Source organism: Euleptes europaea, chromosome 5 (assembly GCF_029931775.1).
Source record: "Euleptes europaea isolate rEulEur1 chromosome 5, rEulEur1.hap1, whole genome shotgun sequence".
In the NCBI taxonomy this organism is placed as follows: Eukaryota; Metazoa; Chordata; class Lepidosauria; order Squamata; family Sphaerodactylidae; genus Euleptes; species Euleptes europaea.
The window spans coordinates 19886310-19911347 of NC_079316.1; the positions used below are offsets into that span (position 1 = coordinate 19886310).

Genomic DNA, 25038 nt, shown 5'->3' on the forward strand with positions numbered 1-25038 from the left:
AACAATATGAAATTAACACAGCAGCTTACAGCAAGTGATAAAACTTTGTTTGAAGTCTGCTTGGCTCCAAAGTCAACTCAGGACCAACACGTTCAGTGTCCTCTGACCAATATTTAACCTTGTCTGTGACCAGCTAGTCTGTATCATAATAGTCAGAAATTCATTAGAATTTAAAACAAAACAAAAATGACACAAGGTTTCCACTTCCATAATGTTCTTATTTGCACGGCAGAATTGATTCCCGATTTCCTAATAACAAAACAAAACAAAAATTCCCCCACCTCATTCAGAAGCAGTAGAACAACTTAGCAAGGAAGAAAAAAAAACTAACTGGGAAGGAAAGACATCTGTTGGCACAATGAGAAGGAAATAGACTAGTAATGTCAACATTTATTTTTGGATATTGTACAGTACTTCGCTTAAAGAACAAAGGCATCATCAGTATTCATTGGATTTTACTGAACTGGCATCTGATAGATTATAGTATACATTTTAGATAAGATCCACTTCAAAAGTGCAGGTCAGAATACAAATTAATTGGAAAAAAAGTTTTAAAAAGGCGGGAAGTACATTTTAGCAACAAAACTGTACAAAAAAGGGGGGAGGGGAGATCTGGGGATTAGCCCCATCACCTGTATTTAAGACTATGTACAAATGTTCTGTTATTTACCTTGTAATTAGAAACGTTTGGCTGTGCCTCCTTCATACTGATGCGTTTAGACCAAAAAAACACTGTTACGAAAGTGATCAAATTCCTTTTAAGAGCGTACAGAGAAAGCCAAGAGAAACCCCCTAATCTCATAAAAAGGGAAACATTTGTGCAGATGGAACAATACAGCATCTTCCTCCCTCTTTCATCATAACTTTGTCCCTGCAATGGCCTTGAAAAGGTGCAAGGGGAAAGAAGAGATGGTAACTTCTGTTGGGAAAAATTACTGATCACGCAGACAATTCAAAACAACCTGTACTTGTTAGCTCACTTTCTGAAAGACAGAGAGAGAAAAGAAAACGAAAAAGGATAGAGAAAGACCAGACCAGTTAATGCTTTTCAATAGTAATTATGAACATACGAGTGTAGACAATTGGACAAAATCCGGGAATGATCTGGTCTATTAAGGAACTCAAGTGGGTTTCATACTTTTACAATATCAGATATTTGGGCTAGTTGGACAACTCTTCGTCCAGGAAATACGCTCACGTCGTGCACGAAGATGCAAGCAAATTCATCATGCACAGAAGACCCATCGACCCGTTTTAAAGCATTCGATGAAGGTACAAAGTCTCCAGAGCGTTTTATACATGGGCACTTTTAGCATGGGTGGGAGAGCTGGATCCTGAGGCATAGTAGAAACGGTTTTCGCCAAACGACTGAGCGTCACCCGAGCAGCAGACAATGATGCACCCACCAAAGAGGCAAAGAGCAGAACCGATCCAGCCCGTGTAGAGGGAGTATCCGAAGCTCATAATCATCGTTTCACGGTGAGCACTCACGGGGAACCAAATCGTAGCCACGATACCACACAGTGCTGGGGAAACAATGTTTAAAAGGTCACCATTCTACTTAGGATCATAAGAACATGCAAGCAGGCTACTGATTCATCTGGTCCAGCATCCTTTTCTGTACAATGGCCAACCTGATGTCCCCAGAAGGCTAATGCCCAGTTTTTGTCTCCCTCCCCAATTTTGGTATACAGTCACAAACTCTGAAGAAGGAAATTCAAATTAATCATCATGGCTAATAGCCATTGAGGAACCTATGGCACCCACATGGTTTATCAGACACACTGGAGGCATTTAAACCAGCTCAGCAAGTCAACTGGTTTTTAGTAACAATATACATGTTTAGGGAAAAGACCTTTCTGAGCAGACTTCACATAGAAGGTCTCATAGTATGGATGGAAGACAGTAATACCACAACCTTGTTGAGGTTTAGCCAGTATAGGTCTGGTCTACTCCTAGATGGGAGACTGTAACTCTGGTAGGGGTAGTTATATAACCATTACAAGACCTTCTGGTGAGGGGTTGTGGCTCAGTGGTAGAGCATCTGCTTGATATGCAGAAGGTCCCAGGTTTGATCCCCGGCCCATTAAAGGGACTAGGCAAGCAGGGGATGTGAAAGACCTCTGCCTGAGACCCTGGAGAGCCACTGCCGGTCTGAGTAGACAATACTGACTTGGATGAACCAAGGGTCTGATTCAGTAGAAGGCAGCTTCATGTGTTCAACTATGCATGGCTTAGCAGAATGGCATTCAGTGATGTTGTAGTGAATTTCATACATTACTTTTTAGCCATCTGAAGAAGTATTTCCTTCTCTAGTCCTCGACCTGCTTACCAATTCACTTCATTTGCACTCTTCCCATACTGGCCATAATTTTATAAATCAATGTGGATGCCTGAGGGCCTAGTCACACATCCTCATGTTGCCTACCTGCCCTCCAAGGTACTATCAGCCAGACGTGAAGTGGGAGTTCAGTGCCTGAAACTTAATTCCCAGGCCTGCATGGGTCCAATTCTGAGCAGGGATCAGGTCCCCACACCCCTGGGAATTTAGTTCTGTGTGGAGAACTCCCATAGACCAGCTGTTCAACAGGGTGAGGGTGGACATATGGGCAACACAAGGAGTTTGTAATATGTGATTAAACCCTCCACTGAGTCATCTTTTTTCTGAACTAAAAAGTCCTGAACATTTCAGCCTTTCTATAAAGGAAAGATCATTTGATCACTTATGTTGTCTTTTTTTCCCCTCATACCTTTTCTAGCTTTATGGTACCCTTTTAAGAGATGGTGGCAGCAACAACTCTGTTCAGTATTTAAATGTGGCACAGTCCTTGAGAAAATAGGAAGCATCTCTCTTGGTAACATCTTCCAGGGCCAACAAAGAGCAGAATGACTTTATTCCTGTTGAAGGACAAGGGAAGTCGGCTGTGGCTCAGTGGACCCTGAGAGAGCTGCAGACCTTGATGGACCAATGGTCTGGTTCAATATAAGGCAGCTTCATGTTTGTTCACATGGAAGGCAACGAGACTCTTACAAGACAAAGCTCGAAAAGAGTTTGGCTAAAACTATGCTTTTTAAAAATTGGTTTCCAGAACTGAGAAGCATCAGATTAGCCAGTATTTTATTTCCTGCAGTGGGGCAGCTGTCCTGGATTCGGTTGTTGTTGCTATTGTAAGATGCCTTAAGGCAGTGTCCAAAGCACTGAGGTTACAAGAGGAAGGAAAACATGAGGGGAAAGAAAACAGAGAGAAACGGTTTGGTTTAAAGCAACAAACACACGACACAGCCTCTAGCCAGAGAGAGAATGCTACTTTCTATGGCTGCAGCTTCTATAATGGAAATTATATCTGTGTTGGAGAGGAGCATATAGAAGCAATAGGTTCAGAGAGTTTAATCCTAGGGGTCTCTTAAACCCACAGGGCACAACGCAGTCAAAATTAAGCATTTCTAGTCCAGATTTAAAGAGAGATTTTAAGCAGGCGCTTAGCTCTCCCAGTGAAAAAAATCAACAGAATTTTAAAAGTAGTTGACGTTGGCCCAGTTGTGAGTTTAGTTCCACAAAACCTGCAGGGAAGATTTGGCCTCACTCCAAAATCTTGATCCATTTCTTAGAAGCAAAAAGCCCATGAATTTGTGATGTTTTGAAACAGAGATGTGTCAGTTGAGGAAGCAATCTGGTTGTTCCCGTAAAAGTTCTTTTGTTGCACAAACAACCTCCCACAATTATCATTGTTTGCCCCCCACTTCCTTCTAGAATTCTGCCCCATAGATTGCTACTGCCTTGTTATCCTTGATAGAAGCGTACACCCTTGTAGCAAAAACATAGGGTTGCCAGGCCCCTCTTCGCCACCGGCGGGAGGTTTTTGGGGTGGAGCCTGAGGAGGGCGGGGTTTGGGGAAGGGAGGGACTTCATTGCTATAGAGTCCAATTGCCAAAGCAGTCATTTTCTCCAGGTGAAGTGATCTCTATAGGCTGGAGATCAGTTGTAATAGCAGGAGATCTCCAACTACTACCTGGAGGTTGGCAAGCCTACAAAAATCACATGTGAAGTGGCTTGTGCAGGGATTTCAAGCTGTCTCTCCGGTCTCCCTTGAAGAGAGTTTCAGAGGGTAGTTGGGTTGGTCTGCAGTAGATCAGCTAAATTCGAGCCCAGTAGCACTTTAGGGAACTCTGACTCTCGAAAGTCCCCCCCCCAAAAAAAATCTTGTTGGTCTCTAAGGTGCTACTGGATTTGAATCTATCCATTCTCCCTGTTCACCTCTCGACACTGAAAAGATGTATGGTGAGATCATGATTTGTTTTAGTCAGCCTTGCTTCTAGCAGCACGCATAGTTTTAGAGAAACAGAATCCATGTCTCAGTTCAGCTGTGGAGACTGCAGGTTGGCCTTGAACCAGCCGCTTTCTCAAATTTTCGGCTTCCTGCACATGACAAGGGAATTCTGCAAACTGTCTCAAAGTGCACTTGTGCCGTTGAAATGACGACAGGAAGAGATTAGGTATCTTTAGACGGCATTCAAGGGAAGATAAATTTTGTACTAAAATTATACTGTGTTGTGTTCTAAAGGGAAAACAACAGTTGCCCACAATTAACTTGAAGCGTTTATACTTTGGGGTCGTATTGATTGATGTTGCGGGAAAACGGGGGTTCAAGAAGGAGAGAGACCCGAGACCATTAATCGAGAAAAAAGTTTTATTGCAGCTGCGGCTCAGCCCGCATTAACAAGCACAAAGACTGAGCCCCGATTGTACTGGGGCATCAACTTTTATCCTAGTTCCATGTTAAGACGTGGCACGTCAACATTCGGTGCCTGTATAGCTTATCTGGTAGTTTCACAGCATCAGGAGCACAGGCTTCACCCGGTTCCCTTATCGTTTACCATGACTTTCCCCTACTGTCTCAACACATGAAGCTGTCTTATACTGAATCAGACCTTTCCCCTGCTGTCTCATTGAAACGAAAGGAACCAGGTATCCTTGAACTATAGCAGTGTTGGCGAACCTATGGCACACATGCTGCAGCCGGCACGCCGAGCCCATCACGTCTCCCTAGGGCTGTACCGTGTTGCCGTGGTGAGGCCGCTGAGGGCGGTGCTCCTTCTCCCCAAGCCCATGCTCCCCAAGCCTGCGCTGGCGCCCTCCCTCTCCTTGCACCCAGGGCAAGCCCCTCCCTCTCTCTCGGGTCCCGCCCATCTTCAGTTTGGACGGGGGAGGCTGTGGCCGAGCACCTTGCCAGGCCCCCCCTCTCAGCTGAGCTGCAGGGCAGCTAAGTTGTTTGTCGGGGGCCCTGCCTATCTTCAGTTTGGACGGGGGAGGCTGTGGCCAAGCACCTTGCCACGCCCCCCCTTTCAGCTGAGCTGCGGGGCAGCTGAGCTGTCTGTCGGGGCCCCGCCCATCTTCAGTTTGTCTGGGGCCCCGCCCGTCTAAAAAAGCATTTAGAAAATTCTACAACATTTGCAGACAATCCTACAAGCCATCAGGAAATCTACAAGGAATTTTCTAGCATTGTAGCAGCTGCAAAGGTGAATTTTAGTAACAGATTTTTACAGTTCCGTAAGATGGAGACAACCCTGTGTTTTCTTACTTCTCCAGATAAAGCCAAATTTGAAGAACTTGATCTTTCCTGCCTACACTGGTTATATTTAGAAAATCTGGAAATGGAGCTAATAGAATTTCAAGAAAGCTCTATATGGAAAAATAAATTCTATGACCTGCGTGAAACACTTGAGAAGATAGAAGGGATGCCAAAGGACAGCACAGTTAGTTCTGAAAATGAAATCCTTAAAGTGTGGAATTCTCTGCCAAATAATTTTAAGTCAATGAAAGCACTTGGGATTGCTTGCCTTACTTTGTTTGGATCATCTTATGCTTGTGAGCAGCTGTTTTCAGCTTTGAATTACCATATTTTTCGCTCCATAAGACGCACCTGACCATAAGACCTAGTTTTTAGAGGAGGAAAACAAGAAAAAATATATTCTGAATCAAATGGTGTACTGCCCCTGGAAGCCAGTCGGGGGGGGGGGGTGTCTTTAAACCCCTCTGCGCTGCCATCCCAGGCAGCGCAGAGCACTTTCAAGACCCCCAGCCCGGCTTCTAGGGACTCCCTGGAAGCCCGGCGGGGGGTCTTTAAACTCCTCCGCGCTGCCATCCAAGGCAGCGCAGAGCACTTTCAAGACCCCCCCCCGGCTTCTAGGGACTCCCTGGAAGCCCGGTGGGAGGGTCTTTAAACTCCTCCGTGCTGCCATCCCAGGCAGCACAGAGCACTTTCAAGCCCTCCCCCCCGCCCGGCTTCTAGGAACTTCCTGGAAGCTCGGCAGAGGGTCTTTAAACTCCTCCGCCCTGCCATCCCAGCCAGCACAGAGAAGTTTAAAGACGCCCCCCGCAGGGGTTCCAGGGACTCCCTGGAAGCCCAGCGGGGGGGTCTTTAAACTCCTCCGCGCTGCCATCCCAGGCAGCACAGAGCACCTGGGCAGGCAGCGCAGAGCAGTTTAAAGACCCACCGCCCCTCTTCCCGGGACTCCTGGGAAGGGGGGCGGTGGGGGTCTTTAAAGGCGGGAAAAGGCAGGCGGGGATCTTGAAAGTGCTCTGCGCTGCCTGGGATGGCAGTGCGGAGGAATTTATCCTCCTCCCAGGGCTTCCCAGTCCTGAGGCTGCGCTGGGCGGCTGGGAGGGGCCTCCCGCCCCCCAGCTGGCTGGTGACGTCCCAGCCAGCTCCTGGGGCGGCCCAGCTCCGCGCCCCGCTGCCACTGCGCTGGGCGGCTGGGAGGGACCTCCCGCTCCCCAGCTGGCTGGCGGCTTTAAAGCCGGCTCCCGGGGCGCGTGGGCTCCACGCCGGGCTCCCGCTGCTCTGGGCGGCTGCTAGGAGGGGCCTCCCGCCCCCAGCTGGCTGGCGGCTTCCTAGCCGGCTCCCGGGGCGCGCCGGCTCTGCGCTGGGCTGCCACGGCCGGGGGTTGGCCGTGGCTCCCAGGGCCTCTCGCAGCTTTGCCCTTCTCCCCAGGGGCTGGATTCACACACATTCGCTCCATAAGACGCACAGACATTTCCCCTCACTTTTGAGGAGGAAAAAAGTGCGTCTTATGGAGTGAAAAATACGGTATATCAAATCTGACACCAGAAACAGGCTAACAGATGACCTGAGTGCTGTGTGTGTTGCTCTCAAACTTACAAAGTATGAGCCAAGGGTAGACAAATTATCAGCATGCACACAACAGCAAAAATCACATTAATTGTTCAAAAAAATTGACAATGTCCTCAAATATGTCACAAAAATAGTGAATTACATCATGGCGCGTGCTCTGAATTGTCCACAGTTTCAAGCACTTCTTGAGGAGGTTCAGGCACAGTATAATTGTTTACTTATGTACAATAATGTCCAGAGGCTGAGCAGAGGACGAGTCCTGGAGAGATGCATGCCAAATGCAAACTTTTACCTTTCAATAAAAAGTTGTTTGTATCATTGAAAGCTCTGTTATTGTGTTTTTCTTTCAACGCAAAATATGTGAATGTATGAGTTGTTTTTTTCTAAACTAAAACCTCAGCATTCAGGTTAAATTGCTGTATTGGCACTTGGCGATAAATAAGTGGGTTTTGGGTTGCAGTTTGGGCACTCTGTCTCTAAAAGGTTCGCCATCACTGGACCATAGCTAAAATGATTTGTAGATCACATTCCATGAAGGCCATTAGTATGTGTTAGATTTTATTGCCTCAGCAGTAAAGCTGAACATTTCTTAAAAGATGGTGCCTCTTTCACACACACACACACACTAAAAAGCCACTCCTCTTGGTCACTGAGCACTATTAGGTTTTCATATTTTAACCTTGAGGGCTAGAAGATTACATTATTATAAATGAACTTCTCAAGATTTTACCAAGTTTTTTTAAAAAAACAAAACAAAAAACAAAGACAGACCATGAAGCTATTTTAAAACGTGTTAAAAAATGAGATGTTTTCTTAAACATCTGTTTTTCTACAGAAACTCAGTTGGTGGGAGCTCCAGTGTTTACCCAGAGTTCTTCACTGGCAAGAATGGCCCCCTTCCCTTTTACAAAGAATGTGTTGCATACTCAGTGGGAGATTTCCCATTGCCTGTGCAGTCAGTTGAAGAGAATGGAGGAGTGTTGCTGTTTCCATCCATTCTGATAATAGCCTCTGTAAATGTCCTTGGATTAAAAGGGGGGGAGAGAGGAGAGAGATTAAGCAGTTCTGAATGTTTGAGGCAGAATGCATCAAGGATTTCCTTCAAAGCATCGCCTGCAGAAAACGGATATTTAGGAGTTTGAAAACATGAGCCCCAGGTATAACAATTTGAAGTTGAGTACTGCTGGGTGCTGGCAGGCTATTCCTTTGTTAGGTTAATGGTTCGGAACTTTTCTCAAAGCGTTCTCACTCTTAGGAGATGGTTGTCCAGGGGCTCTGTTGAAGCACACTCAGATTTGGGGGAGGTAACCCTTCTCCGCCCTGACCTGGATGGCCCAGGCTAGCCTGATCTCGTCAGATCTCAGAAGCTAAGCAGGGTCAGCCCTGGTTAGTATTTGGATGGGAGACCACCAAGGAATACCAGGGTTGTTGTGCAGAGGAAGGCACTGGCAAACGACCTCTGTAGTCTCTTGCCTTGAAAACCCCCAAAAGCGGTCACCATAAGTCGGCTGCGACTTGACGGCACTTTACACACACACACACACAACCCTTCTCCCAGTTAAAGGGGGGATAGGTGTGTGTGAAAACGAGCAGTTTTGAGTTTTTGAACACATACGAAGAAGCAACCCTAAGTTGACTGGGATCCAAGATACCTCTGCTTAAGGGTCGGCAACTAGGGTTGCCGACCGTCAAGTGGTGTCTGGAGATCTCCTGCTATTACAACTGATCTCCAGCTGATAGAGATTCATTCACATGGAGAAAATGGCCGCTTTGGCAATTGGACTCTATGGCATTGAAGTCCCTCCCCTCTACAAACCCCACCCTCCTCAGGCTCCCCCTCCCAAAAAAAAAAATCTCCAGGTATTTCCCAACCCAGAGCTGGCAACCCTATCTGCAACAGTTGTCAAGAGGATTGTTGAAAGGGATTTGAAAGAGGCCTGTTTCCGACGGTATGCCTGTTTCAAACTGCCTTCAGTTCCCTGGGGGAATATCAACTGATTCCAGCCTTAATCAAGGTATGAAAAGCTCCACTTTGCTTTTGGATTTGATGAGACTGTGATGAGCAGAAAGGGTTAAAGATCAAGGAGGGGCAATTGAAGGGCTGGAAGGAAGGGCACCTGTATTATTGTCCTCAGAAACGTATTTTAAGCGCTCATCAAATCAGCTGGAAGATCTGAACTCAATATTTTCCTGGCAAGTTTTCAAGAGGTGTTGTAAATTCCACGTTGGCTTTACTATGGCCTGCAGCAGATGGAATGTTGTCCCTGAGCGCTTTACCATGGCTAGGGGATTTATTTATGTATTTAAAGATTTACACGCTGGATTGTCTGCTGCAAACAGCAGTTTGAAGTGGCTTACAACAGAAGTAAAAATATACAATAAACTCACAACTATCTTGTCCAAAACAAATGTAATAAAACAACCAAGTAAAAACCCCGTAGCATGTGTTCTTTTTAAAATTGCAGCCATTTATAAAAGAGCACATCAACCCACTGGGGGAAAAATCATCTATAGATGAAAAATCAGTAGATACACTTTGCTAAGGAGCCTGGTGCACTTTGCCACAGAGAGCATTCCTCAACGTGGATTTCCACATGGGGGAAAGGCTCCATTCTGCATAGAATGGGACACAGAGCAGAGTCCCTCCCCGCCCCCGGATCAAAAGACTGAGGGCAAGGCCCACACTGAAGGGAGAACGTAGTTTCTATAATCTCTCGTAACCATCTCAAACTCAGTATATTTAAGACTGCGTCTACATATTGCTGGGTCTTACTAGGGTTGCCAGGTCCCTCTTCTGCTCCGGCGTGAGGCTTTTGTGTGTAAGTGTGCGCGCATGTGCACGTAACTTCCGGTTTAGAACCAGAAGTGCCACCTTGCGAGGGGCCTTATACCTCTTAGTTTGAGTGGTAAAGCGGACCTTTACCACTCAAACTAAGAGGTATAAAACCCCTCGCGAGGCGGAACTTCTGGTTCTAAACCGGAAGTTACATGTGCGGTATGCACACATGTGTGCACGTTTGCCCGCCGACTCTCAGGTGCTCGGTGGGCAGAGGGGTCAATTGCTGGGGGTTTACCCGCCACCAGCGGGCACCTGGCAACCCTAGGTCTTCCCCAGTTGTTGGACCATAGCAGTCATTCACGATTGTGCTTGGCTTGTCCACACACAACTGGAATTTCTGTAGGAGGCTAAAGTTGGTTCCCAGTTCCCAGTTTGTTCCCTATAACCAGTTCCTTATTCACATTTCCTAGTTCCTGAATGATATTGAGAACAATTTAAAAGCTCTGCACCCCAAAATAAGGATTGGACCATTCAGGAACTAGGAGATGTGAATAAGGAACTGGGAATAGGGAACTAACTGGGAACCAACTTCAGCCTCCTAATTTGTCCTCCCAAACATTCCTCCCTCTTTCCCTCCCCTCCTCTCTAATGTCACCATCCACCCTGTAGAACAGCCATGAGGGCCTTGTTTTCTTTCTGACTGCTTTCTCTCTTTTGCTGTCTCTTTTCAGCACACCGCCAGCAAATGTTGTTTCACCCTTTACAATTTTTCCATAAACACAACCCTTCCTCTCAGCCCACCCTGGGGAAAATTCTGGTTCATGTTCTAATCATCCCTGACTGCTGCATCCTTTGGTCTATCCAGCACTCTGCTATCACAATCATACATCCCTCTTTGTTCTGAACATGCGATACACATCCCTTAAACAGCTGTCTCCTCCCAAATCCAGTTCCAACACTGTGTCCAAATCCCTTTTCCCCATTTCCCTCCACTCTATATCATCTCCTGATATAGTACTTGCAATATTTCTGGGTCCAGAAGACCATCAGAAGGAGGAATGGCTAAAAACAACTTTAAAATGAAGATTAACAAAAACATCCTGCACATGTACAGCAATATTTAAGGGCCAATATTCTTGTTATGCCTGACCCAACTCACAGTCACAAGTTCATGCATTTCAGGGACTAACCCAGGGGTGGGGAACGTTAGGCCCAGGGGCCGTTTAAGGCCCGCAAAATCATTTGGTCTGGCCCTTCGTGGGTCCTGGCAGATCTCTAGCTCAGAAGGATCTAAGAATAGTGATCCGCCCCTCCCGCTGACAGGAATAGCCTCTATTCAAGGCAGATGTGAGTTTGTTTTGTCAAGAAAAGGAACCTTTTTTCCCCCCTTGCAGAAGAGTCGTTAGCTATGGAGCTGCTAGGACCGCCCAAGAAACTGTGTTAACCCTTTCCCACCCAGGCCATAGAGAAACGTATTGGTTGGCTAATTTTTAAGTAGATAATTTTGTATGGCCCACGAATGATGTTATAAATATCCAAATGGCCCTTGGTAGAAAAAAGGTTCCCCACCCCTGGGCTAACCTTTAAAAACCTCTCTGTTGCTCTGCATGGGTCTAAATGTTGCGAGGGACAAAGAGGGGGCTTCAGGCTTCCCTCCCAGGGCATTTTCACCAGCAGAAACAGCTATGGGGGGCTGTTTGTCTCTTCCTTGAGCTCTTGGGAGCCAGCATGGTGTAGTGGTTAAGAGTGATGGTTTGGAGCGGTGGAGTCTGATCTGGAGAACCGGATTTGATTCTCCACTCCACCACATGAGGAGTGGAGATTTGATTCTCCACTCCTCCACTCCTTCATGTGTAGGAGTGGGGAAACAAAATCTGGTGAACAGAATTTGTTTCCCCACTCCTACACATGAAGCCAGCTAGATGACCTTGGGTTAGTCACACTCTCTTAGCCCCACCTACCTAGGGTTGCCAGGTCCCTCTTCACCGCTGGCGGGAGGTTTTTCAGGCGGAGCCTAAGGAGGGTGGGATTTGGAGAGGGGAAGGACTTCAATGTCATAGAGTCCAATTGCCAAAGGGGTCATTTTCTCCAGGTGATCTCTATCGGCTGGAGATCAGTTGTAATAGCAGGAGATCTTCTGCCACCCCTGGAGGTTGGCAACCTTACACCTACCTCACATGGAGTCTGTTGTGGGGAGGGGAAGGGCAGGTGATTGTAAGCCGGTTTGATTCTTTCTTAAGTGGTAGAGAAAGTTGGCATATAAAAACCAACTCTTCTTCTTCTTCCATTTAGAGCTATGTGAGGTGACTGAGAGGTTTTTAAAAGTTAGTCTCTCCCCCCTCCCCATGAACATATTGCTCAGAGCTGGGTCAGACATCTGTGATTCGTGCCAGACATAATATGTATTTTGGCCCTAAGTTTTGCTCTAGAACTAATTAAGATTATGTGATCTCAGGGCAAGTCCTCAGACTACCAGTTCCTTAACACTATTAAATATAAACGAATGTCTCCAAACATAAAATCTATCTCTACTTGGCCATGACCTTCACTCCTGCAGCATCGTGGTCCTCTGACACCCAATGGTCTCTTGCTCCTTCAAATAATCCTGCTCTTTCTCCCCATATGCCTGATACTACCTCCCCAAATACCTGTGTGATGCCACCGTTCTCATTTTCTTCACATCCCTTCTACAACCCCACCTGTTCTGTGAAGCCTTTATGTGCGCATGCACACACACATACATATCTTCTCCATTAGAGTTAAATCTAAAGATGTGCTGTGGGAACAAATGCAGAGGGTATCAGAAAGTTTGTATATACACCTGTCGATAGAATGTGGAGCTGGGCTTTGAACATAAGATCACAAGAAAGGCCATGCTGGATCAGACCAAAGTCCATCAGTCCCAGCAGTCTGTTCACACAGTGGCCAACCAGGTGCCTCTAGGAAGCCCACAAACAAGACGACTGCAGCAGCACCATCCTGTCTGTGTTCCAAAGCACCTAATATAATAGGCACGCTCCTCTGAGCCTGGATAGAATAGGTATGCATCATGACTAGTAGCCATTTTAACTAGTAGCCATGAATAGCCCTCTCCTCCATGAACATGTCCACTCCCCTCTGAAAGCCTTCCAAATTGGGAGCCATTACCACATCCTGGGGCAGGGAGTTCCACAATTTAACTATGTGTTGTGTGAAGAGAGAGAAGCAGGGAGGGGAAGCACAACAATAACTAACAGCTGCAGAGAGACTTGCCCTGCTATTTCTGAATGATTCACAACACTTCTTTTGTTTGCACAAACTGGCGATTGTCATCTCTGGGGAATAATCTGCCTGGCTAATCTGCAGGCATAAACTGCCAAGCTACACTACAATATTCTTCCCCTGCTTATTCCTGCCTCCTTCTCCCTTCCCTCCCCTCTGTTAAATTTTAGATCATAAGCTCTTTGGGACAGTCTCTTTAGAGCTCCATCCACATCAGCAGTGAATAATGATAATAATGGGTTGAATCCAGCCAGCCCTCACGGGTTGAATCCAGCCATCCATCAGCATAAGGCAATGCCTTCCACCTAGCAGTCCCATCCAGCCTTGGGAAAATTGATTCCTGGGGTTCTTGGGGGCTAATAGCCATGTGGGTTGGGCAGGGGGCTGCAGTGTGAAGGGGGAAAGAAGACAAAATTGTCCTCCCTGCCTTTTTCATCTGCGGGGTTGCCAGGTTTGCTCACCATGGTTAGCAAAAATACTTGTGCTGTTTTAATGCTAATCAGCTCTGAAATACAATGGAGGGGGAAATTCATACAAGCTGGGCGGAGAACAGGAAGGAAAAGCTTGTCAGTAGGGCTCCTGATTGAGAAAATCCCTGGAGATTTGGGGGTGGGGTCTGTCATCCCCTCATGACCACCCTTCCCCCCACCGCACCACTGGAGGGCTTTCGAGGGACTTTTTAAAAAAGTACATGCAAATGTCTCTCAATTCATTGCAGTACTGACTGGGAAACAGAGAATCCTCACCATGTGGGATGCAACCCGTGACGGCAATAACATAATTTTTTTTAGTAGTCAAAAAGGGCAAGAGTCCAGTAGCGCCTTAAAGACTAACAAAAATATTTTCTGGTAGGGTATGAGCTTTCATGAGCCACAGCTCACTTCTTCAGATCTGATCTGGACTCTTGCTCTTTTTGACTACTGCAAACAGACTAACACGGCTACCCACTGTGAATAATTTTTTTTGTGTGTTTTTGTTTTTGAAGAAGAGTTGGTTTTTATATGCCGACTTTCTCTACAATCTCCTTCCCTTCCCCTCCCCACAACAGACACCCTGTGAGGTAGGTGAGGCTGAGAGAGCGTGACTAGCCCAAGGTCACCCAGCTGGCTTCAAGTGTAGGAGCGGAGGAACAAATCCAGTTCACCAGGTGAGTCTCCGCCGCTCATGTGGAGGAGTGGGGAAGCAAACCCAGTTCTCCAGACCAGAGTCCACCATTTTTATCAGATCAGAATTCGAGGCCTGTGGCTTTATTGCCTGGATTTTCTGAATTGCAGACAGCATGAAGTCCCCGCTACGGCCGGACACGTCTCTGGTAGCCTCCAGCAAGGGGGCAAGCGTGCATGGCATGCACTATAAGGAGGCATGATGTCAGCGCTGGCTGCCGAGGGAGAAGGCCGACCGCAGGGCAGGGCGGCACAAAGAGGCCACTCTCCGCTCCGCCGTCCTCCGCCTCCCCCTCAGCTAAACAAACTGGTGAAAACAAGAGACCAAGTCCTGCTGTTACGAGAGGAGGAGGCCTCAAGAATATGCAGGTGCCGGCTGCGTCTGTGAAGCTCATTGTTATCGGGGCGATACTGGCTGTGTCTTCCACCTCTCTGGGAAGAAGGAGAAAGGCGCTAATGTGAGAGCAGCTCAGACCGATATAAGTGCGGCACGCCACAGAGTGGAGCCACCGAGGGCACGCAGGGACACGTCTCTGTCTTCACACTTTTGGCCCAATGCAGGGGGACTACTCTAAACCGAGCCTTCGAGCCCTCTTAGCTGGAAAGGGCCGCCAAGGCTCTTAGCAGATCGGGCTGCCACGCATGGCCTCGATAACCGGCAGGGATGGGAATTAGGGGATTTCCATCAAGGGAGCAATCAACATTCTTGGCACAGGGACGTCGCTTCTGGCTTGACCCAGAAGTAACGTCATCACACACACAGGTGCATGTAGGGTTGCCAACCTCCAGGTACCAGCTGGAGATCTCCTGCTATTACAACTGATCTCCAGCCGATAGAGATCAATTCACCTGGAGAAAATGGCCGCTTTGGCCATTGGACTCTAGGGCATTGAAGTCCCTCCCCTCCCCGAACCCCACCCTCCTCAGGCTCTACCCCAAAAACCTCCTGCCAGTGGCGAAGAGGGACTTGGCAACCCTACCAATCTGCCTTGTACTCAAATTATGCAAATCATTATTCTCGCAGCATTAGCCTACCCTACAGAGTCATTGTACAGCTTACTGTAGTCACGTATAGAGAGGGTTGCCAGCTCCAGGTTGGGGAATACCTGGAGATTTTGGGGGTGGAGCCTGGGGAAGATGGGGTTTGGGGAGGGGAGGGGCTTCAACATGGTACAATGCTATGGAGTCCACCCTCCAAAGCAGCCATTTGCTCCAGGGCAACTGATCTCTGTCACCTGGAGATCAACTGTAGTTCCAGGAGATCTCCAGGCCCCACCTGGAGGTTGGCAACCCCATCTATAGAGAGCACCGGTAAGCTCTATATAAAAGGCTAAGCGTTCTATTATTACACACACAATACATCCTCATTCAAATTTATATCTGTCTCACCAGTTATGTATTCTCTTACATGGTTATCAGTCTTGTATATATGTAGAAGTTTTCACACAATGTATATTTTTTCCCTTACACAGGAATGTCCACCATGTTGGGAAATTATAATGGATGAAGTTAGAGTTGACAGGTCCCAGTGGGAGATTTTTGTGGTGGAGCCTGAGGAGGGCGGGCTTTGGGGAGGGACTTCAATGCCATAGAGTCCAATTACCAAAGCTGGCATTTTCTCCAGGGGAACTGATCTCTATCGGCTGGAGATCATTTGTAATAGCAGGATACCTCCAGCTAGTGCCTGGAGGTTGGCAACCCTGGATGATGTGGCCTTTAGATCGTCTTCCTTTCCTGTTATTATCATCCTGAGTAATACCAGAATTCTAAGGAGCAGGGTTCTACCACTGCAAATTGTTCAAGGGACCCTTCCCCAATCGTAACCTATTTTTTGGCATAACGTACCTTTAAATAAAACCCAGTCTTTGCCAAATGGGTGGGAGAAAGGTGAGCTAAGATCAGGCATATCTTACCCAAGAGGATCAGCAGGATTCCGCCCAGCTGGGATCGTCGATATTTGGCCACTCCGGGTTCATTGCCCATCCGGATACAAGGCAGGACAGTAACCAGCAGAAACACAGCAGGGAGTCCCAAAACGGTGGCTGCAATCATCAGTGCTCGACAGGCCTGGACATACCCTGTGAGAAGAGGAGGAAGAAGAAGGAATTCAGATCTCAGGTGCCTCCTAGGAGATGGTGTAGCACAGGCCTCAACAAATTCTCTTTGGCTCTAAAAACCAGCCTCCAAAATTTAGGAGCCAGTTATTTCAGCCTACAGGGTTGTGAATGACCATATTTTCTCATTATTGCCACCAAGACAAGTACTAGGTGCCACAATGAAATTTCTCAGCCCCATGGTGACCTGGCGCCTGGGATTTGTCAGAACCGGAAGTTCCGCCTCGCGAGGGGTCTTTACCTCTTAGTTTGAGTGGTCGGCGGGCAGAGGGGGCAATTGCCGGGGGTTTGCCTGCCACCAGCGGGCACCTGGGAACCCTACCGCTGCAGGAGGTGGAGCCAGCCACAAAATGGCTGTCACAGCTTACCTTCAGTCACACTGCGAAGATCCTTGTGGTGGGCTGGCAGCTGCTGCCGCCAAAGCAATGTTTTTAAAAATCTGCACAGCCACTCCCTCCAATGGCTAATCAGAAGCCTCGCGGGGCAAAAGGCCCACCTGGCCCCACCAACTTTCTAAGAACACTTGGCAAGTGCCAGTAAGGTTGCCAGGTCCCTCTTCACCACTGGTGGGAGGCTTTTGGGGCAGAGCCTAGGGAGGACGGGGTTTGGGGAGGGGAGGGACTTCAATGCCATAGAGTCCAATTGCCAAAGCGCCCATTTTCTCCAGGTGAACTGATCTCTTATCGGCTGGAGATCAGTTGTAATAGCAGGAGATCTCCAGCTAGTACCTGGAGGTTGGCATCCCTAAGTAACAAGAACGGTATTGGTGGGCATCATGGTCCCCACGGGCAAGACGCCAGGGCCCCCTGGTGAAGAGCCATGGGTCTGGGAACACATAACACTTTTACTGATAAACTGCACTGCCTTGGTTGACATTCAGACAGGACACTGCATTCATGTCAAGGCAGCCACCTGTGCTGGGTTCCACATGCCCTGGTGTCACATTTAGTGCCAGGGAGCTATAGTGGGTATAGTGTTGATCTAGAAGGATCACAGGATCTAGAAGACACCGGTTCCAGTCCCCACTCTGCCATGGAAGTTTGCTGGGTGACCGTGGTCCAGTCACACACTGTCAGCCTAATCTACCTTACAGGGTTGTTCTGAGGATAAAATGGAGGAGAAGAGAACAATACAAGCTGCTTTGGCTCCCCAATGTGGAGATATAAATGAAGTAAGTAAGTAAGTAAAAAATCTTGTGTGCTGGCTTCTACATGCAATGTTAATACTCTAGCCATTGATGGTCAAGTGTGAAGCCACGCTTACTTTCACACATGCCATGCATGTTGGAGAATCTTTTATTTATTTATTCGTTGCTATTCTAATTATTTTGGTACATCTATATCCTACCATTTTCCCATCAAGGCAATATTCAAAAGGGTTCCTTTGATATCTCCCATCCAGGGAGTGACCAGACCTACAACGGTTGTATTTCATCAAGATGGGCCATCAGACCATGCCCCAAGGCTCTTTCAACATAATTCTAAAGTGCTGCATAATAAATAATTCACATCACCATCTTGTGCAATTCAGGCTCCCAAGGAGGGTACACACACAGTGATGGTAAGTGCCATCAAGTCACAGCTAACTTATGGCAACCCCTCATGGGGTTTGCAAAGCAAGAGACACACAGAAGTGGTTTACCATTGCCTGCCTCTAAGTAGCAACCTCTGGACTTTCTTGGTGGTCTCCCATCCAAGTATTAACCAGGACTGACCCTGCTTAGCTTCCGAGATCGCTAGCCTGGGCCATCCAGGTCAGGGTACAAGAGAACTACAATAGTGTAATTGCTAAGAGTGTGAAGCTGGGAAATCCCCAGATCAAATCTTTCCTCCTCCATAAATTCTAGGATTGCCAGGTCCCTCTTTGCAACCGGTAGGAGGTTTTTGGGGCAGAGCCTGAGGAGGGCGGGGTTTGGGGAGGGGTGGGACTTCAATGCTATAGAGTCCAATTGCCAAAGCGGCCATTTTCTCCAGGTGAACTGATCTTTATCGGCTGGAGATCAGTTGTAATAGCACGAGGTCTCCAGCTAGTACCTGGAGGTTGGCAACCCTAATAAATTCTCTAGCTGGCTTCATACAAGCCACTCTTGTTTGCCATCACTGGATCACTTCTAGATATCTAGACGTAAAAGAAGTAGCAACAGGAGCAGGGTTTGCTGGCAAAAGAATTCTCTTCAGAGAATTTCACGTAGCATAAAACAAATAAGGAGTGAAAGAACGGCACACACAGACCACTTCAAATTATAGTTGGGGAAAGGAGGGAAGGTATTATTGGAAACTCAGTCAAACATGCAATTCGGCTCAGGATACAGAGATACCAACGGCCACAATTACAGGTTATAAGACAGACATACGTTTCCCAAATAGTTATGTGGGCAGCTTAGGGGGCGTTTGCAGGAGAGAATCAGTGGAAGGGTAGCCTTAATCCCCCCCCCCACTCAATATCCCTCTTCCCTATACACACAAACTCTCCTTCCCAGCTGTTTGACCCCCAACTAGGCTTTTAGACTGGAATTGTACCTAGCCAGGAGGACACAAATGGTGTGGGGGAAGAGGTTATGGAACAAAGCAGCAAGAGCGGGTATGGGTTAACTCTCTAAATACAAAAAATGTTTACTAAATAACCAGTTTTTTACTAATGCAATGAGGCCTCTTAAACTGCGCTTGGTGTACGGCCTCAGCCTGTCTTAATCCAGTCCTGGCAGCTAAAGGTAATCCTTCTTTTCCCCTAGGGTTGCCAGGTCCCTCTTCGCAACCGGCAGGAGGTTTTTGAGGTGGAGCCTGAGAAGGGCGGGGTTTAGGGAGGGGAGGGACTTCAATGTCATGGAGTCCAATTGCCAAAGCAGCCATTTTCTCCGGGTGAACTGATCTCTATCGAATGGAGATGAGTTATAATAGCAGGAGATCTCCAGCTAATACCTGGAGGCTGGCAACCCTATCGGCTGGAGATCAGTTGTAATAGCAGGAGATCTCAAGCTAGTACCTGGCAACCCTACTTCCCTCTACAGTTTTTTGGACTCTTACCTCCCAAAGCATATGAAAACCAAATGAGTAAATTGGCCTTGATCACTTTTCTGCTTATCGAAACAAAAAGGGCCAAAAGTATGTAAAAAATGCAAACAATGTCCCAAAAGTATTGATCCTTTGTACCCCTCTGAAGCTACCTTAGCACCAATACTTCCATTACTGATGTTTCCTAGATGAGACGTCATGGTTTAGTGGGCATGGCAGATCATCTGCTTGGTGTGCAGAAGGCCCCAGTTTCAGTCCCTGGCAAGTCCAGGTAAAATGGTTCGGCAATAGGGGATGCAAAAGATTTTGACTGGAGCCCTGGAGAACCGGTCTTAGAGACTAATGGTAGGGTTGCCAGGTCCCTCTTTGCCACCGACGGGAGGTTTTTTGGGGCAGAGCCTGAGGAGGCAGGCTTTGGGGAGGGACTTCAATGCCATAGAGTCCAATTGCTAAAGCTGTCATTTTCTCCAGCTAAACTGATCTCTATGAGCTAGAGATCAGTTGAAATAGCAGGAGATCTCCAGCTACTACCTGGAGGTTGGCAACCCTAACCAATGGCCTGGCTAAGGCAGCTTCATGGGTTAAGTTTATGTAGTGTATGCTGGGAGGGTCCTGGTACATAGCCATAAATTTTCTGAGGACCAAGATAGACAAGCTGCTGGAACCTTTCTCCCTGCACTATCATTTTGACCTCAAATGCTAATGCAGTTGCTGTTCTTCTTTTGTAGTCATTTATTTGCTTTGGTGGTGGGAGAAAGTGCCATCAAGTCACAGCCAACATGTGGGGACCCCTCATAGGGTTTCCAAGTAGGGTTGCCAGGTCCCTCTTCACCCCGGTGGGAGGTTTTTGGGGTGGAGCCTGAGGAGGGTGGGGTTTGGGGAGGGGAGGGACTTCAATGCCATAGTCTAATTGCCAAAGCGGCCATTTTCTCCAGGTGAACTGATCTCTATTGGCTGGAGATCAGTTGTAATAGCAGGAGATCTCCAGTCGCCACCCGGAGGTTGGCAACCCTATTTCCAAGGCAAGAGACAAACAGAGGTGGTTTGCCATTGCCTACTTCCGTGTAGCAACCCAGGACTTCCTTGGTGTCCTCCCATCCAAGTACTGACCAGGTCTGACCCTGCTTAGCTTCCGAGATCTTATGAGATAGGGCTAGCCTGGGCCATCCAGGTCAAGACTTATTTGCTTTGTAGGTTTATATATTTATAAAAATGTATCCTACATTTAAGGGTTTTTTAAAAAGCCTAAAGTGGCAATCTATCTGTCTAGCACATCTTTAGCCTGGTCTCCCTCCAAGGACCACAGGGTAGAACACACGGGTTCCCCATCCTCATTTCATCCTCATAACAGGTAAGTGTGGTTGAGAGTGTGTGGTTATGCCAAGTCTTCTCAGCAGAATGGGTATCTTAACCGAAGTCTGCTAGCCCAATACACTGGCCACACTAACTCCAAACCCATTACTAAACTAACAGAACTCTGAGAGCAATCGTAAGCAGGTCTATGCAGAATCCTACTCAGGTATATTCAAAGGGGCTTACATCCAGTAAACTGTTCTTAGGATTGCACTGCAAACCAATTAAGCAAGAGTTTAAATTAAAAACCCGTTAGATCCACAGTAGTCTTATCGATTTCATATCACAACAGATGTTAACCATACACAGAAGGGAGAGTATAAAAAATGAATCCGTCTACCCACAGCAACAGTTAAGGAAATTCAAAGGCCTTCCTAAAAAAACAGGTCTTTGGCACTTATCCAGATGGATGGAATGATGGAATAAGCAGATTTCTCTGAGAAGAACATTCCACATACATGGTGCTGCCACAGAAAAGGCCCTTTGCTTACATCCCAGCTGCATCAGAGAGAAAAGGGATGTTCAGCAGGCCCCCAGATGTCGCCCTAAACTCAGATAAGTACATTTAATGAGAAATGGTGTTTGAGAGAACTTGGCCCTAGAAATAATCGGTATCCCCCCCAAGGGTCAAACAATAACTTCAGAGAGAACTGATTGAGATAGAGATAAGAACACAGAGGTTCTTTTAACCCCATTCATCCCATGGCATGTCCCTGATTTGAACAGGGGAGTTGTGCATTTGCTGTTCACCGATTTTAAAACAACTTTTCAGAGACTCATTAATTAAGACAAATCACGCTGCCTCATTTTTTCATCTATGATATGGAGAGCAATGCTGGCCTACCTTGTAGGGGTGTTTATAAAGATTATTTAGAAAATCTGAATTAACAGCAAAAATCTTTTCTAGAGAAAATCTACAATGCAACAAACTAGATACCATACAAATGGAGTATCAGGTCTCTTATACAAAAAGTCCAGTTGTGGGTGGAGTGCCAGGCTAGGATCTGGGAGACCCGGGTTTGAATCCTGGGTCTCCTTGGTGCAGTTGTACCCACGCAATCTAACCTGATTCACAGGGTGGTTGAGGGGACAAAATGGAGGAGAGGAGAATGATATAAGTTACTTTGAGGAGGAGGAAGGTGGGGTACAAATGAAGTGAATAAAATAAACCTCGTCTGATCACAGAGCTCTCAATGCCCAACAAATCAGACTCTGGTTCAAATTGGCTTAGGGAAGCCTACACAGAGGAGCAGTGGCTCAGAGGTACAGCATAGGCTTTAGAGAAGGTCCCAGGTTCAATCCCTGGCATCTCCAGTAGAATCTTAGACAGCAGACGTTAAGAACGACTTTCTTCCGTCTCAGATCCTGAAGAGCCACTGCCAGCCAGGAAAGGACTATGGTAGATGGACCGGCATTCTGAATCAGTTTAAGGAAGCTTCATTTGTTTATCCATTCACACTAACACCTCAATGATACCTCAATGTATTAATTAACCATGAATCCCATTACTAGGATCAGAACGTAATGCCATCGAATGGAAACGTAGGCCTTAGCAGTAAGGGAGAAGGATAAAAGATGTGATCCCAGCCTGCGTTTCACAGATTTCCATCTGAGTGAAGTAATTACAGTATCCACACCTAAGCATGTACAGAGTGTACTCCCCCCGCCATCACCGCCCACTCCCAAACTCATGGGATTAAGGAGCATTGCTTGCAAGGCAGAGGATGTAATTTGAAACCCAGCACCTTTTAGGTAAGAATTTGTGGGCCAGATTCTGCACCCAAAATGCTTCCCAAAAAGCTTACGCAGCGCTACCGATCTCTTCCTTCAAACGTGACCTCAAACTCCACTTTTGTGTGTATGAAGCATTAACCCCTTACTATCCCCCAGACAGAAAGCCCCAAGTCCAAATAAACATAAATGCACTCAGCTATCCTTGTCTCCCTTCTTCTCCCATCCCCTCTTTTGTTCTCCCTGTACTAAGATCTATGGGGCAAAGACTTATCATGTCTTTCCTCTATTACTCCACAAAACATTCCCATGTGTACCCTGATGATCCATGCCACCCGAATAGCAGTAGAAATGGCACCATTGACTTAAAGCTATCCTGTCACAAAGAGCAGCGCCTGAGTGTTTTTGAATATTCCATACCTGGTAATATGAGGATGTCCACCAGTGGCTTGCAATGATAGAGCCCCGTAGCCATGACGCAGTCTGCCCACAGCCCCTTGGATCCCAGCTCGTCCATCTTCCTGCAGGTGGTGATGGTGTAGCCACACGTCACGACCCAGTCGTTGGTGGAGGTGGCCACGATCAAGCCAATCCAGCCCACGAAACTCGCCACAAATCCAGTCAGGTGCAAGCAGGTCGCAACCATCTTTCTCTCTCAACTGGAAGGCCACCCAAAGCAGGGGAGCAAAAATCGAAGAGGAGGAGGGGGAGACTGAGTGAGGACAGCTACAGAAAGGTTTTAAAAAATCAACCTGGAGGCTGAGGAAACAGCAAGAGCTGCCTTTGAGCTGTCAGCAGAGGGGACGGGCGTCAGATGTGCTGGTGTCCCGGGTGGTACTGACATGCCTCTCATCCATTAGTTCAGCCTCTGGGAGGAGCCCCATCCCACACAGATCGATGGGAGGTATAATAGAGAGTGCCAAGTTTTGCTTTAAAAAAAAACAAAGCCAAAAAAGAAATCCTTCAGCTAAACAATGAGAGAAGTTAGCCCGCTGGAGTGAAAAGGAAGAGGGAATGAAACAGAATCGACAGATGCCAGCTTATCCGCCCCTCGTTCTACTGCAAAGCTGTCTCCTATACTGTCAATTCAACAGGTTAACATTGTGTTAGCTGTGTGGTTGAACTAAAGGCAACATTTAATTGCTCAAAAAGAAAAATAGCAGAGCTGGGATCAGCCTAAAAGCAATCGGATCTCCCAGAGAAGCTTAATAGCAGCTAGAGTCGAGTCCAGTAGCACCATAGAGACCAAACAAAATTTGGGGGGGTATAAGCTTTCAAAAGAAGGAAGCTTTGACTCTTGAAAGTTTATACCCAAAAAATCTTGTTGGACTCTGTAGTGCTACTGGGCTCAGATCTAGCTGTTCTTCCACAGACCGATACGGCTACCCTCTGAAATTAATCTCTGCAGTCTACAGGGACATGCTGTGGTTATTCCGAGTTTCTGTCTTGTACTGAATATATTTATATACTGCCTTTCTGTCAAGATTAGTAAAAATGGATACTAGTCATGATGCCTATTCTCTCCAGGACCAGAGGAGCACACCTATTATATTAGGTGCTTTGGGACACCATCAGGGTAATGCTGCTGCAGTAATCTTGTTTGTGGACTTCTTGGTTGGCCACTGTGTGAACAGACTGCTGGTCTTGATGGACCTTGGCCTGATCCAGCAGGGCCATTCTTATGTTCTTATGTTTTTAAGACAAGGGTTTTACTATTTAAAATTTGAAAAGATGAAACAAGCGTGTGGGGGGGGAGGTTCAGGGGTCTTCTCAGGGGTGGATGATACGAACTCCCTAACTTGGTATTTTGACTTTCCCCCAGGGCACATGCAGGTCTCAAAGAAGTCATAGGGAAGTTGGGGAAGGGGTGCCTCAGCAGTTCTCTCTCAGACGCTTGGGGGTTCCTTCAGGAGCTGACTGGGATGCTTCGGCTTCTCCTCTCGTCTCTCTTCCCCTGATAGAACTACTTTCTTGTTTCACTGATTTCATTAATCAGCCCTGATACCCAAAAATAAATAAAATGCTGGGTCTGAGGCAAAAAAAATGAAATGTGCTGTTAATAGGGCTGCCAGTCTCCAGGTGGTGGCTGGTCTCCAGAGATCAGTTCCCCTGGAGAAAATGGCTGCTTTGGAAGGTGGACTGTTCGGCATTATAGCCAGCTGAGGTCCTTCCCCAGGCTCCGCCCCCAAATCTCCAGGTATTTCCCAACCCAGAGCTGGCAACCCTACCTATCAACTCACAGTTCCCCAGTCCAATGTCACTGGTTAATGGCAACTAACTCTACTTATACCAGGCATCTCCCCCAATCAGCTCCACACAAGACTAGTTTTGACGCAAACTTGCATCTCCTACAGGGAAATACCTCTGGGGGGAAAATAAGCATGGGGGAAAAATAGATTTTACTAGATTCTGCATTTATTTATTTCACCTACGCTATTCCTAGAGTATTTATCTGATAAAAGAGTTCAAAATACAATCCACAGGAAAAATATA

The 25038-nt window shown here is 47.0% G+C and overlaps 1 protein-coding gene across 1 annotated transcript; it reads right to left on the reverse strand.

Moving 5' to 3' along the window:
• Nucleotides 1-1236: 1236 nt before the first annotated feature.
• Nucleotides 1237-23213, reverse strand: CLDN11 (claudin 11). The gene is made up of 3 exons (XM_056850030.1): nt 22966-23213; nt 16250-16414; nt 1237-1526 (listed from the first exon to the last, which is right to left on the reverse strand). The coding sequence occupies exons 1-3, from the start codon at nt 23189-23191 to the stop codon at nt 1294-1296; spliced, it is 624 nt and encodes a 207-aa protein (XP_056706008.1). The 5' UTR covers nt 23192-23213; the 3' UTR covers nt 1237-1293.
• Nucleotides 23214-25038: the final 1825 nt, after the last annotated feature.